Below are 14,604 nucleotides of genomic sequence, written 5' to 3' on the forward strand. Positions count from 1 at the left end.
TCTTATGTTCTTAATAATACCACTAATCACAAATTCATTAAATGTCTTCAGAACGAAAACATAACAGTAAAAAAGACAGCAGGCTACAAGTTCTTGTAAAGACATAACTGATCCATGTCCATGGTTTTGAAACGGTCTGATAATAAAAGTAAACTAAACAGCAAATTAAACAGAGCCAAGGATGACTTCCCATGGGAACAAAGCAGTCACCATTTTTCAGTGGAGCACCAAATACAGGACTGCTCGGATGAGGATTCATTAACTCATCTATCCACAGAGACGATGATGGAGGTTCCCACCACCTTGCATATCGCCAGTATGACCGGGCATGGGTCCACCAATGTGAGAAGAATAGGTAGAGAACCTGAAATCAGGCTGCTGGAATATTTCATCACTGTTGGAAGCAGTTGTGACGTCGGAGCAAGAGGCAGTCGAAGCAGCATCTTTGTAATTTTCCAGCTGATGAACTTCTGATTTGGAGAAGCACGTATCCAGTCCATTGCTTGTAGTAATACCCTTCGATTCTTGGAGCTTCTTTGTGTTGAGAAATCGCCCACCGTTTCCTCTAGCCCTTTTTAAAGCATGAAGATGTCGAGACTCATGCAGATATGGCTGCAAACATTTATAAAAAGAACTTCCGACGTAATATCTTTGTAAGCCAATTAGCCAGACTACCATCCTAGGCGAAGTTGCAGTTCACGTGCAGCAAGAAGGAAAAACTTGAAGAAACACACCTTTCGAACTTTGATGAGTTTGTTCTGAGCCTCAAGCTTCGCACGATATTGTCTTCGCCTGAGAATAGCCTGATATTGCTTTGCATTAACATAGATAGGTTCATCTTGTGTAAGCTCCAGAGGCAATGGAACACGAGCAGGGAGCATAGCCATTGTAAGCTGATGATGAATCTGCTAGCAATGCAATGAGCCAATGACAAATATCTCACAAATGGATAACAAAGAAGACACATTTTTGCCTCACACATAACAAGTTGTGTGCCTTAAATAGATTTTCCTGACCTATGATGTCGAATTCATATCTACGGCAACAAGGTTACATTTACAGTAATTGAAGACTAGATCTTAAATCTGATATCGATGTTTAGGTTCTTTAAACTACCTTTCTCTTACGAGATTCCTCAAAGTGCAGACTGTCTTTACAATAATCACAAGGAAAGGTATAAGTGACTCCTGAAGATATCACTTATGGTGTTCAATAAGATTTAAAAGCAACAATACTCTTTTCTATGGATTGATGTTACGCCAAAGCGAAGTGCCTGCCATCGAACAGACATAAATGCGGTGCAAGAACAGGGAACCTAATGAACACAAAAAGATTCTTACCATAGCTTGCGGTGTGTAAGCAGAAGCTACCACACCACCAAAATACGGATCAGCATAATGAAGTGGAATATGAGCCTGAGGCATAGAAAATGATATCTAAGCCTATGATACAATGTACAACACATAGCAGCCAAACCACATGAGTAGTTAACTAATAACTTACATTCGATTTGCTATAGTCAACTTGTGAAGGAGGGAGGACACATTCCAAAGTTCCCATTGGGGCGGCTAATTTAGTATGATCTCCAACAAGCTTCCCGTGCATTTCATTACCTCCTGAGCAAATTTAAGAACAGCTAATTAGATACACCCGGTGATAAGAGAGGAAAAAGATCCCTTTACTTTTAACATATGAATTAGTAAAATTGTGTTAAGGGAAGCTCTGCCACAAATGTAGCAGTATATTAACATCTACAGCCAGGTAGCACAGTGGAACCTGAAAGTTCCTTTTGCATATAGGCTTGCAACTCCCTTGTTCTATTTTACTCGATTTACTCAGAATATAAGAGAAGTCAGTCCATCTGAACATGCACATAAAATCTAAGATACTTGCTAAGAAAAAGAAACATAGATTAAGGAAAAAAATATCACAAGGATTGAATCATTATCCAAAAATGCTACTTCAGGTTACTGGGGAAAATATCAAAACCTGATGATGCTGAAATTAAACTTTGCTCATAAAGATTGCTATCACCAGCACTAGCCACTTCAGGATAAGATTGACAAGTTGATTGAGTTGATGATGAGTCTTGGTCTTGGAATTGAAAACTTAGCTGCTTGTTGTTATTCAAGTATTGAGGCAGAAGTCCCATCTTCAAGCTTAAATTTTCAGAAATGCTTGAATGCTGAACATGAGATTCAGTTGAGTTTTCCCAAGATGAGCAGCCAACAACATAGGTGCTCATTGAATGAGAACTGACAGCGGAATTCTTTTTATTTTCCATTGTTGTAAACTACTGTTCCAAGATATCTCAACTTATGAGGAAGCTCAAAAGGATCTATGAAAATGTTGAGACGAAATCTTTGCTGCTATTTGTTAAATCTGTATGATTCAGTGACCTAGCATCAAACCACAAATTATCATTGCGCTTGCTAGATATTTAAATTGGAAAAGAAAGAAAGAAATGATCAAAATGCTTCTTTCATGAGGTATAGGAAAATTTATATAACCAGCTTAATTCGACTTCAACAGATAGAGAGGAACAGTATAGAGAGCAATTTGACCTTAAAAGCAATCATGTTATACTGCTAAATTCAGATATAAAATATGAAGTGGTGAAAAGAAGGCTCACTAGGATTCTCTAACACATCCATAGAACCGTAAAAAAAATTTCATGAGTTCCATACACTCCATTGCAGTTCATCATCTGAAGTTACAGTTACTCACGCCATTCAAATTGATTAATTAGACCACAAATCTAGAACAAATCTTGTCTTGAGGTAATAGTACCTCACTCAGCATGGAAACAATTTCACAATGAAGCAACTTTAAATCATAAGCGTAAATAAGGAAAACGAAATAGCAGGTGCCTAACATTGAATTGTTTGATACAAGAACACCAAATATTATCAATAGTTTACCCCAATAATAAGATTTAGAAAAGGATAATAGGCAAGGGGGGGGGGGGGGGAGAACATAAGGGCAGAGAAAGGTAAATGGATTCTTGATCAAATCAGTTATACATAATCTCAAACCCAAAAGCCCTTCCATGCATGCAAATCCAGCAACAAAGTATCCAAAGAAAGAGCTCAAAGTTGAACCAAAAACACCAAAAGAGAAACTTTAGAAAAAAAAAAAAAAAGAACCCATTGATCAGCTATAGAAGTGAATTCCAACCCGCCATCTCAGGCACCAAATCCAACCATATTCAAAGGCTATAACCTTATAGACACCAAAAACTTTCTAAGCATATAATCTGTACAGAAAGATACATATATAGATAAGAAATACTAGATTAAACAAAAAAAAAAGTAAAAGAACCCCAGAAGAACAAAAGCCAAGTAAATAGAAAGAAAAGGAAAGGGAGAAAAAAAATTACCTTGGGGATTTTGATGAAGTAAAAGAGAAATAACACAAGTGAGCATTGTTTTACTAAGCTTGAATCTAGTGCATGTCTCCCCCTTTTCACCTCTCACACTTTCTCTGTTTCTCAAAGGTCACTCTTTTATCTTTTGGGTCTTTTTTTTTATATTATTTAAAAAAACAGAACAAAAAAGTAAACATCAGTTTGGATAATATTGTTTACATGTCTTCTAAAAAAACCTTTCTTGAAAAGAAAAGAAAAAGCTATCTGTTTAGTTTAGTAGCTCACCATCGTTATCTATCCTCTTCCCCCACAACCACCACCGCCATCAGCGTCGCTCCAGCTACTTCAAAATAGTGCTCAGCTCACTGTTGTTTTTAAGCTGGGTTTCATTATTTTATTGAATAATATTGTTGGGTTGTTTTCTTGTCGTGTTGTGCTGAGGTGTAATAAATTGTTTTCTGTAATAAAATCTTCTCTCAGCCAGAACTGTTGCAAACGTCTTTTTCGTCAGCACTTTCCTCACGCGCTCTAGAATCGCGTGCTCTTTCTACTTCTCTCTTCCGTTTTTTTTCTCTGTTTTAACAAAGGTTATTATATACTATCTTTAGAAGTTCGAAATCAAACTATATATTTTTATTAAAGTTAGAATGTAATTTAGTAGTTTTAATAGTTTTATTTTTATAATTTTTTAAAATATTAAATAAAAATTTTATTATTTTTAGAGAGATTAAAGTGCATTTTTATTAAATTAAAATCTTATCAATTTTATAGGATCAAAAATGAAAAATTATATTTTAGGGATTGGGGTTTCTACCAGCCCTCTTAATACCACCCCGTATGTCATGGTATCTAAATTTAGAAATTTTTATCTACTTGATATATAAACCTATTTTTACTTAATTTATAATTAAACTTAAAAATCGTAAGTCAAGTTAATACATTTTTAGGTATTTAACCGTGGTTAAGTTTTTCATCTCAACTAATTAAATTATGCTAGATATATTATTATTAAAGAAAATGATGATGTGGTTAGCTTGAATGGGTTAACTTCGAAAAGCCAAAAAGCTTGGAGAAAAAAAAAAGCTAATCCATATTTTTCAACATTTGATCCATTTTTCATTCATTTCTTAGCAATATCTTGATTTTCAATTGTTATGGAAGGAAATGTGGACTCTAGTTTCTGTTATTTTTATGTTATCTCCCTAGGCTTTTGGACTATTGATAATGCGCAGCATTTTGGTTCAACGAACCATTAATGAAACGATGTGTTTTAGTCCATCTTATAAGCATTAGGAAATGGTGCATTTTATTATGTTTTCTTATGTTAATGAAACATTGTGTATTGGAAGGAGGATACAATTGTTGAGTAATAGCCACAGTAACCACTTTCCTAATCGTTGCATTATTTCTCATTTAAGTGAAATGGTTATAGGGAGAAATAATTATGCATTTAGTGGAATAGAATTTTGTTTCCTCTCTTTTCTCTCCCGATTCTCTTCCTTCATCTTCCCTCTCTCAGCTACTTTGCTATCGTCTCTTTAGCTCTTCTATAACAAAGGTATCAGAGCTAAGTAATCCTCCATGGTTGGTGAAGGGGTGACCACCTGACTTCAAAAGGAAATAGGCCACCTTCAGTAGAAAGTTGTTAAACTCCAGATTGAGCTTTTCCATTGGGACACAAAGTTCGACTCGCGCTTGAAGGAGCTTAGGGAAGAACTCAAGGGCGAGATCTAGTCTAAATTGCAGGCCTTGTTGAGCAATATTTGGGCCATTCCTCTTCTGCTACTGCTACTGGGTCTTCCCAGGACAAAAGGAAAGAAATTCTAGAGGGTTTTCCATTTGGTTATGATTTTTTCTCCCATGGTAGATTTGGGATGCATGGGAACACCTTCGTGAATGAGTCACTTGGAAGCTCTCTTATGACCTTATAAAATTAAATGTCCAAGGTTTGGTGGTACAGATTTTCGAGGTTGGTGGTTAAAACTTGAGCAATACTTTAAGGTTGAGGGTGTAATCGGCAGTGCCAAAGTGAAAACTGTCATGTCACACCTGGAAAGGAAGGTTCATGACCGGCATCATTTCTATACCCAGAATTAAAAGGGGATTTCACTTACTCACTTGGGATAGTTATGCTCAAAGTCTGAAAGAAAAGTTTGGTTCTAGTTCCTTCCTTGATCCCATGGCAAAATTGGACTCTCTCAAGCAACAAGATTTAGTAGACCAATATCATGATGTTTTTGTAAGTCTCCTTAACCACCTTCAATTACGTAAGACTTATGCTTTAAGAATCTTTACTAGTATATTGAAAATAGATATTGAACAGTACCTGTAATTGTTTAAGCTTAAAATATTCGTAGAGGGCTTCTTGATTGCTAGGCAGGTTAAAGGTATTTTACTGAGTAATCAGAAGAATGGATTTCTAGTAGGGAGTAGAGGGTATCCTAGATTCCAACTTTGTTCTCTACTCCACAAGCTACCACTACTATGAGTCACAATCTTGTTTCTGGTGGGAATTCCTCAATTGCCACTAGTTAGAAGGGGCTTACTAAGTCCCTATCACAATCTGATATGAAAGATAGAAGGAATAAGGGCTTATGTTTTTGGTGTGCAGTCAAGTACACCCCTGGTCACAAGTGCATAAAGTCCTAGTTGTATCAATTTTTGTTGGATCCTTAATCAGATGGTGATAGTGAAGTAAAGAGTCCACAATTTGAAGATTTCCAAGAATATCTTGAATCCACTGAGTAGGAGAGGGAGACCTTCTCCCCTCTTATTCTGTCTTTACATTCCATTCAAGGATCCTAGAGTCACAACACCATAAGGATCGCGACTCAAATTGGTGCCCCTTAGGTTATAATTTTGGTGGGCTTAGGTAGCACTCACAATTTTGTGGATCCCAAGCTTATGAGAAGGCTTTGTTTACTTGTAGAACATTTTTGGAAACTTAAAGTCGCCATAGTTGATGGAGGCAATATGTCAACTCAAAGGCATTATAGAGTAGTTCATTGGAAAGCACAAGGGAATCATTTCATCACTGATTTCATAGTATTACCACTAAAGGCTTGTGACTTAGTGTTGGGAATCCAATGGTTGTTGTCCCTAAGGTCCAATGTTTGGAACTTTGCTTCCCTTACAATGCAATTTTCCTACCAAAGGCAGACTTGCACATTACAAGGCATAATGCCTGGTGCAATTCAATTCATGACTTCCACTCAATCATTCAAGTGCTTCTCATTGCTGGGACTATTGGAAAATCAGGTTTGGAAAACACAACGGAAAATAGGTTTAAGGGAAAACCAAAGTTTTTAAAAAAATTCAAAAACAAGAACTTGGTTTTGTTATCTAAATAAACACTTAATCAAAATCATACTTTTATGATTTGTCTAGGATGAACGTTTCGACCAAGTAGTGTTCTGCGCTATCCTCAAGCTCACATCTGTCGAGTGTAGGCTCTCTTCGAATTAGGAATTTTTTCACAAAATTACCAATAGGACAATTTCATAATTTATCTAGACTTTTAGGGTCAAGTTGTAAATAACAATAATATTTCTAGAATATTTCTGAAATAATTTCAAAAAATTCTCTTTACAATTTTTCTTAAATTCAAGTGTTTGAGAATAATGACCCATACTTTCTTTTATTTAGGGAGAGTTTAGAAAGAGTTCAACTAAGCTATTTACCTTAACGATTTTCTTTTAACGCATAGGTTGAAGTCGAAAAGAAAGGTAGAAGTGGTCCAAGACTCGTCCCATCACATCACCTGGCATGGTAAAGAGAACAAGTTTGTAGTTTGATGTTAGTATTGCATGTACATAGGCTTAAAGTGTACAAGTTTAAACTTGAAATTAAAATGACGAGTTAAAACTCTTGAAAATATAAGACCACTTCATATTAAGCAAAATATTTTCTTTCTCATTGCTAAAAATAAATCATGAGGGTGACTAAATATTATCATTTGAATTAATTTATTGCTTACTCATATACTAAAACATATGTAAAAATAATAATACTTCTACCCAACATATCATTATATTTCAAGTTGTAAAAGATAAAAATTTTAAAATTTACATTAGAGTTTTGTCAAATTCTTTTGAGATCAATCTTTTCATCCCTCGAAAAGCATATTGTAAAAAGTTCGTGCATGGTGAGTACTAGAGGTGTTCATAGGCTGGGCTGGGCCGAATCTAATTAAAAATTTAGGCATGTTCACTAGGCCAGCCCGTATTAATTTTTTATATTATTTTTAAATATATATAATACATCAAAAATACTAAAAATATCAAAATAAATATTTTCAACAAATTGAAAATAAATTTTAAAAAATATATATACTTAAATAACACTAACATAGATGCAACTTAACAAGCCAATGCCTCTAAAATAGTAACAAAATTAACAAATGCCTCTAAAATAATAACAAAATTAATAATAAAACAAGTTTTATACAATATCGGAACAATAACAACAAAATAGTAACAATATATAATAGTAAAATGATACCAAAATAGGGAGAAAACAACAAGCAAATAGCATTAAGAAAAAATATTTTTTTTTGTCCTTTGCTGAATTTAGGCAATGCCGAACCAAAAATACCTTACTTAAGACCCAACCCATTTTTTAAATGAACCTTATTATTTTGTCTAAACTCATTTTTCAGACCTATATTTTTTCTTAAACCTTCTCACATTTTGGGCAAGCCTTCGAGCCGGACCAACAATGTAGTGAGTACAAGAGATTCAATGTTTTAGAGCCATAATTTTTTATTATAATTTATGATTACAAATCATTTCAGAAATGATTAATTTCTGATAATTAATTAAACAATCCACTTCTTTCTGATAATTAATTAAATGACAAATATCAACCACAGCAAGATATCAAGTTGCGGTGAAACTCCTAAATTTTTTAGTTACTTTCTCAAGATTTTCACATGAATAACAGTTTCAATAGTCTTTTTTTTTTTTTAAGTACAAAGGGAGCACGAGATTGCATCAACTGGAAAAATATATCGAGTCTTTTTTCCAGATAGAGATCTAATCTAAACAGTTTTAAGTTTTTTGGCTACCTATGGTGCAATCAAAACTGATTTGGGATAAGAGGTAAGGTTCCTCACCGGCAACATTTGCTGGCCAAACTAGCAGTGCTTTTAGTGACAATACTAGCTCATATATGCTTTAATTTGGCAAACGAGTACACTTAACCTAATCCATTTTCTGGAAAATCAAATAAAAATGATCCTACAGCCACATGCAATTTAAACTGTAGATAAGATTTACTGCATAGATTAGGATTCCAAGACAATCTATTGGCCTTTGGGAAAAATGCATCTAATCCATTGCCAATAATAATAGGAATTCTAGAAAACAAAATGGTTTACTCTGAACCAAACCATTAAGAGTACAAGGTAAGCGCACCAAAAACCACCAAAACATATCACAATAAAATTAAAGAGAAAAACACTATTTAGCAGTATCTTGCCCTTCTTCTGCTGCAGCTTCAAAAGTCTCACCAGGAACAAGATCTGGTACCTCCTCATCATCCTCTTCCTGAGTGACAACTGCACCAGTACCGGTACCATCACCAGCACCAGGTGCCTGCTTCTGGAATTGCTCTGCCAATTTCCTCAAGTTGTCCAAGTTATCAGGTCCTATAAGTTATAGAATAAGGGTCAAAACAGCCGATATCAATTTACAATCACCAAAAAAGGAAACACAACTGTTCAGGGTCAAGTGCACATACCCAACTGGTTGATGATTCCAGGGAGAATATCCTGCAATTCTGGAAATCAGGAAAACACACGTCAGATCAACAAAGGTAATGATGCCTTTTGAGTTAAATTTCCTTTTTATCAAATATGGGAGCCTTTAAAGTTAAGAGATGCATACTCTTTGTCTGAGGAGAGCCACTAACAACCCAGGTGTTCGCAGCAATAGAAGCTTGAACTGATATATAGACCATCACATGTTAGTTTATTGTGCAAAAATCTTTTGAGAATATTGTTTGAATATTAAGTATGAATCATAGTTCAAATACACGCAGTCCACTTCAAAAAAGCTGTATCTACCTTTGGGATTAATAAACTGGATAACAACATCATCCTTGAATATGTTGACTTCCTCAATTGCAGGAATAGCATTCACTCCTATTCTCTTAAGGGTGCTCTGCAATCGTTTGTCGTCGGTGGTGGTTGTCTTGTGGACAGCCTTCTTCTTTCTATTAACACAAGTCAAAATAACAAGAAAATAATTAACATACAAATTAGAAAGAGATCAAGATTCAACCACCTCTCTCCCCCTAAACATTGAACAACAATTACATCCTATATTTGGAGAAGATAAAGCAAAAAACTTAACATAGCTACCCTATCCAATGTAATTTCAAACCATGAACATACCTTCTCATGCTACCCTTCCCACCAGTGCGGACTGCACCAGCCATTTTCATGAGCCTTTCCTTGTTCATCTGCCCAAAGGAGTAAATAGCAAATCAATAAAAAAATTGATAAATCGAGACCCAAGATACACACAATAAAAACTAAGATATACTTGAGGTAACAAGCTTATCAAAAGCACTAAAACAAACAAATCAAACACAATATGAAGCATATGAAACAATCAAGCACCATAAATAGGCAAGAAAATCTAGGGCAACACAAACGAAATCAACTCCTAACTCATGCCTTATCCTTTTCCAAGCCTGTAAATTTTGTATGTGAAAAAAATCAGGAAAAAAAGGGTGAAAACAAAAATAGACAACGCAAATTTAAAGAAATATAAAAACTTTAGAACAATATATAAAAAATATCACTGGCCCTAATTTACTTATTTTAATTGTATTTGAGAGTTAAAGCATAAAGTATAAACTAAGCTAAAAATTTAAACAAACAAACAAAAACCTCTGGCAGATGAAAGGAATATGAAAGATAAGCTTTTTTACACAATACTTCCCGCAAAATTTATAAACAAAAGGGTCACCCAAAACAATCTAAAGAAAAGAGATCAGCCATTGATTGAAATTAGAATGACAGATATGAAATACATTTAACTGTTTTTTTTTTAATTCAAAACGTAGATACCAAATGATAAAAGAAAGAGATAATTAAGATATTGAAACCTTTACGGTAGGAGTATTAAACTGGATATGCCGCGACTTCGACTGCAACTACAGCTGGAAAAGATAGGGTGACAAAATAGGGTTTACTTAACCCAGTGAGAAGAGCACGCTTAAGTTCCTGTCCTCAAGCTCCAACTTTTATGCCTTTAGGGTTTTTATCTCCGCCGTTGGATTTTTAGTATTTTGATCTGACGGTTCAGACGCCCTCAAGCTTCATCTTTTATTACGTCGTTCATTCCCATTTTCGTTTTATTTTACTGGGACAAATCTCATAATTATTCTTAAAACTTTGATTTGTGTAATTTTATAAGTGAATTTTGATTTTATGTAATTATATATATAAAATTATAATTGTAGATTAAATTTATACATAAAATTTTATTTTGATTCAATTATATGCATTTAAAAAATAAATATATCAAATTATTTTATATTAGATAAATATGAATATTTATGTATGCAATATATATACATAAAATGGTATTATATCAATAATTCTGTTGATAATTTATGAGAATTTGATCAAATTAAAATTTCATGAATAAAATTTAAAAAATCAAAGTTCATGTATAAAAGTGTTTTATCCATGTTTTATTTTGGGTTAATAAAACTTCAACCATATGCCCTCTTTCTAAATAATTACTATTGTACCAATAGATCATTATATTAGGGATAAATCCCAAAACTATATATGAGCAATGGTGCAATGTTATATATAATTTTAATTTTATGTAATTTTATATATGAAATTTTGATTTGATTTGATTTAATTTTGTAAATAACAAACATCATTATTAATATAATATCGTTTTACATTTACATATTAAATACACAAATAATTAGACCTATCCAACATAAAAATAAATATGTGTAGAATTGAATCAAAATCACGGTTTAATGTGTGTAATTGCATAAAATCAAAATTCATATATCAAATTGGACATTGAATCAAAGTTCATATATAATTTTGATATTTATCCATTGTATTAACTTAACCATTACATGTGAATAAATATTTGAGTAAACTACACCTAAGGTTACTAAACTATTAGTAAATTTATGTAACATCCCTTTACCCGACCTAATCGTCGGGTCTAAACTACAGGATACCACATTAGTTACCAGAGCAACTATGATCAATTACATTCAATCTATACTCTTGAACACTTATTTATGAGTAATACATGCATATGATGTGATATATAATAATTTTTGGATCTTATACGAGCTTGCGAAAGCTTTTTTGCTAACTCGAGGTCGAATTAGAACCAAATTGCAATGTTTTCAAAATCTTAGGTTGGCGTTAAGACTTCGGGGGTTACTCATCGCAACATGACTGTATATTTGCAAATTATTCAAACTGTACCAATCCAAAATGATCTAACCAATTGGCCAAGTTCACTTTCAACCTACTAAAAACATAAAAACACATTTTCAATACCTCATATACTACCACGAATGTTTCATCCCAACCAATTCATCAAATTGACTATTCAATTCAAAAACTAACCTTAACATACAAGTCAATTTCTATCATTTGAGTCATTAAACTATATGCATTATATAGATGCATAAGAAAACTTAACATTTCAACTACTATACTAATTAGTTTTACACCATTAACCATTTCCAAAATACCAATTCTAACTTCAAATGTTCACAATATCACATATTATACCAAAAACCGACACAAACTAGGTACATGCCATATATTAAACAAAACGGGATTATATAAACATTGCTGAGTCGAAGATCTCTGGTTGAATGTTGGAACCACTTCCGGTAATTTCGAAATTAACCTATACCTGCACACGGAGAAAACAAAACATACACTAAGCAATAATGTAACATCCCGATTTTAGGCCAGTAGGAACAGTGGTTTCGGGACCACAAATCCGATGAGGAAAATTTTATTTTTACTATATTTTTATGGCCTACAATTTTATGGAATGATTTCGTGAAAATTTCGTTCAAAATTTTCGACGTTTGGGCACTCAATTTAGTCAAAAGGACTAAATTGTAAAAAGTGTAAAAGTTGAGTTCTACATGTTAGAGGTGTCCAATTATTATGAAATTTTAAATTTTAGGTCTTTATATGGTAGTTAGGACATTAGTTAGTGATGGACAAAAATGGACATGAGATGAGTGAAATAGTACTTTTTTAGTAAGGGCATTTTAGTCATTTAGTAAATAAATAGAATTAAAAGGGAAAAAGATGTAAAAATTGTGTTCATCATCCTTGCTTGCTGCCAAAACTTGAAGGAAGCCATTGCTAAGGTTTCTTCACTTTCTCAAGCTCATAGTAAGTGATTCCAAGTCCCGTTTTTAATGTTCTTTACGTTTTTAGAATCTCGGTAGCTTAATTTAGCTTATTCTAGCAATAATTTAACCTACGGTTTATATTTGGAAAAATACTCATAGGTGAAATGTGTTTGTTTTGATGTTTTATGATAGAATATGAAGCTAGAAATTATGTTAAATAATTTTTGCTAGTCGATTTTAAGTGAAAACGAGTAAATTGACATAATCAACAAAAATACCTAATGTTTATAAGTAAGTGTTAGAGTAAGAATTTGATGCTGTCATAGAAGGGAAAAATGTTCAGCATGTTATAAAATATAATAATAAGAGATGAAGTTTAATTTCCCAGCTTTGGGACAAAAGTGTAAATATGCAAAAGTTTAGGGGTAAAACTGTAATTTTGCCAAAATTGAGTCAAGGACTGTTTTGATGAATGTGAGTATTAAATAAACTAAATTTTCTATTATAGATCAAGAAGAACGGAATTCGAGGTTAGACAAAGGAAAGAATAAGGTTGAAGACTAAGTGGGTGGATTTGGCTATATTTTGTACCGAGGTAAGTTTACGGTAAATAAATGCAATATTTCAATAATTATTATTAATGCTGTTATTTTCCAGCAATTATATATTTATTTCATGAATTTATTTAATGTTAACTTAAGTATGATATGATAGAGAATTAGTATTAAAAAGTCCCGTTGAAACTTTTGGAATATATCGGATACAAATGTCATGACATTTGGGCGATGAGATCCCATGTAAGACCATGTTTGGAACATGGCATTGGCATCATTGAGATTATGAGAGGTCCCATATAAGACCATGTCTGGGACATGACGTTGGCACCAAGATGAGAGGTCCGCCATAAGACCATGTCTGAGACATGACATGGGCACCGATATGAGAACTCGCATATAAGACCATATCTGGGATATGGAATTGGTAGTACAAGAAACATCCCATGTAAGAGCATGTATGGGACATGGCTTTGGCATGTTATTATCAGAAAAGAGACCCGAGTATCATTATTATTCCAATGTGGCTCAACAGGCTAGTAAACAAATTATGCTCCATGAAAGTTCAGGAAAAGCATAAATAGCAAATTCAGGTGAGTTATAAGAGTTAAGAACATATTATGTTATCAATTGAGTACCAAAATTTCAGCAAGAGAAGAGTAAGTTATAATCATGAGTTAGCTAAGTAAACAAGCAAGAGAACGAGTAAGAGATTAAGTAAAGAGGAAATTAGGGATCATGTTACTTGAGTATAATTATTTGTGTTAAGTGTTGTTATTTATTTACTTGTAAACTTACTAAGCTTTATGCTTACTTCTTTTATTTTTCTTTCTTTTATAGTATTGCAAAGCTACTTCAGGGATCTTAAAGACGTCAGAGAGCGTCCACACTATCAACCACAACAACTCGGTATTTTATGATGATCAATGTTGAACTATGGCATGTATAGGGACTTAGTCATTTTGAATGTATGTCCTTATGATAATGCTAAAGGATGATGTGTAAATATGTGATAATTTTTAGCTATTAAAATGGCTAAGTAAGAATATGTTTGGTATTATGTATGCCTAGGTGATAATTTATACCTAGAAATTGTGAAAAAGTAAAAATTTGCAATGAAACAGATTTCAGACAGCAGCAGTGACGTGACTTTAAAAAAATCACCAAGGATAGTATAAAATGAATTAGAGGGTGAATGATATATAGAATTAAAGCTTATTGAGTCTATTTTCATAGAAAATAACGATGTAGAAAAAAATTTATATTCTAAGATATGTGGATTTTAATTAGATATGGTGAAACTATTTT

The 14,604-nt window shown here is 33.2% G+C and overlaps 2 protein-coding genes and 1 long non-coding RNA gene across 5 annotated transcripts; 1 reads left to right on the forward strand and 2 right to left on the reverse strand.

The window, feature by feature from the left end:
• Positions 1–17: 17 nt before the first annotated feature.
• On the reverse strand, positions 18–3,808 carry LOC105776668 (nuclear transcription factor Y subunit A-3). 3 transcript variants are annotated; one of them, XM_052622644.1, is made up of 7 exons: positions 3,653–3,807; positions 3,380–3,518; positions 1,990–2,382; positions 1,504–1,616; positions 1,341–1,415; positions 735–905; positions 18–612 (listed from the first exon to the last, which is right to left on the reverse strand). In XM_052622644.1, exons 3-7 carry the CDS (start codon positions 2,282–2,284, stop codon positions 268–270), a joined length of 999 nt encoding a protein of 332 aa, XP_052478604.1. In that variant the 5' UTR covers positions 2,285–2,382; positions 3,380–3,518; positions 3,653–3,807; the 3' UTR covers positions 18–267. The 3 variants fall into 3 exon arrangements, with proteins under 3 accessions (XP_052478604.1, XP_012454937.1, XP_012454938.1); XM_012599483.2 differs by having other exon boundaries at positions 1,990–2,399; XM_012599484.2 differs by lacking the exon at positions 1,341–1,415 and having other exon boundaries at positions 1,990–2,399; positions 3,653–3,808.
• Positions 3,809–4,328: 520 nt separating this feature from the next.
• On the forward strand, positions 4,329–9,473 carry LOC105776670 (uncharacterized). Its single transcript, XR_001128051.2, has 2 exons — positions 4,329–5,606; positions 7,074–9,473. It is a non-coding gene; the product is annotated as an uncharacterized LOC105776670 (long non-coding RNA).
• LOC105777952 (nascent polypeptide-associated complex subunit beta) lies at positions 8,679–10,642 on the reverse strand. Its single transcript, XM_012601486.2, has 6 exons — positions 10,481–10,642; positions 9,762–9,829; positions 9,432–9,580; positions 9,253–9,309; positions 9,107–9,145; positions 8,679–9,014 (listed from the first exon to the last, which is right to left on the reverse strand). Exons 2-6 carry the CDS (start codon positions 9,827–9,829, stop codon positions 8,827–8,829), a joined length of 501 nt encoding a protein of 166 aa, XP_012456940.1. The 5' UTR covers positions 10,481–10,642; the 3' UTR covers positions 8,679–8,826.
• Between the last annotated feature and the right edge of the window lie 3,962 nt (positions 10,643–14,604).

The sequence above is a fragment of the Gossypium raimondii genome, chromosome 10 (genome assembly GCF_025698545.1).
Source record: "Gossypium raimondii isolate GPD5lz chromosome 10, ASM2569854v1, whole genome shotgun sequence".
In the NCBI taxonomy this organism is placed as follows: Eukaryota; Viridiplantae; Streptophyta; class Magnoliopsida; order Malvales; family Malvaceae; genus Gossypium; species Gossypium raimondii.

What these genes read in the sequence shown, in the direction of transcription:
- LOC105776668 (XM_052622644.1), bottom strand. Translation starts at nt 2,284, where the DNA reads ATGGAAAATAAAAAGAATTCCGCTGTCAGTTCTCATTCAATGAGCACC. An exon ending in TTTAATTTCAGCATCATCAG is followed by an intron (nt 1,617 to 1,989) that starts GTTTTGATATTT and finishes AAATTTGCTCAG; the next exon opens with GAGGTAATGAAATGCACGGG. An exon ending in AACTCATCAAAGTTCGAAAG is followed by an intron (nt 613 to 734) that starts GTGTGTTTCTTC and finishes AAATGTTTGCAG; the next exon opens with CCATATCTGCATGAGTCTCG.
- LOC105777952 (XM_012601486.2), bottom strand. Translation starts at nt 9,829, where the DNA reads ATGAACAAGGAAAGGCTCATGAAAATGGCTGGTGCAGTCCGCACTGGT. An exon ending in GGGAAGGGTAGCATGAGAAG is followed by an intron (nt 9,581 to 9,761) that starts GTATGTTCATGG and finishes TTGTGTTAATAG; the next exon opens with AAAGAAGAAGGCTGTCCACA. An exon ending in TGGAATCATCAACCAGTTGG is followed by an intron (nt 9,015 to 9,106) that starts GTATGTGCACTT and finishes TATAACTTATAG; the next exon opens with GACCTGATAACTTGGACAAC.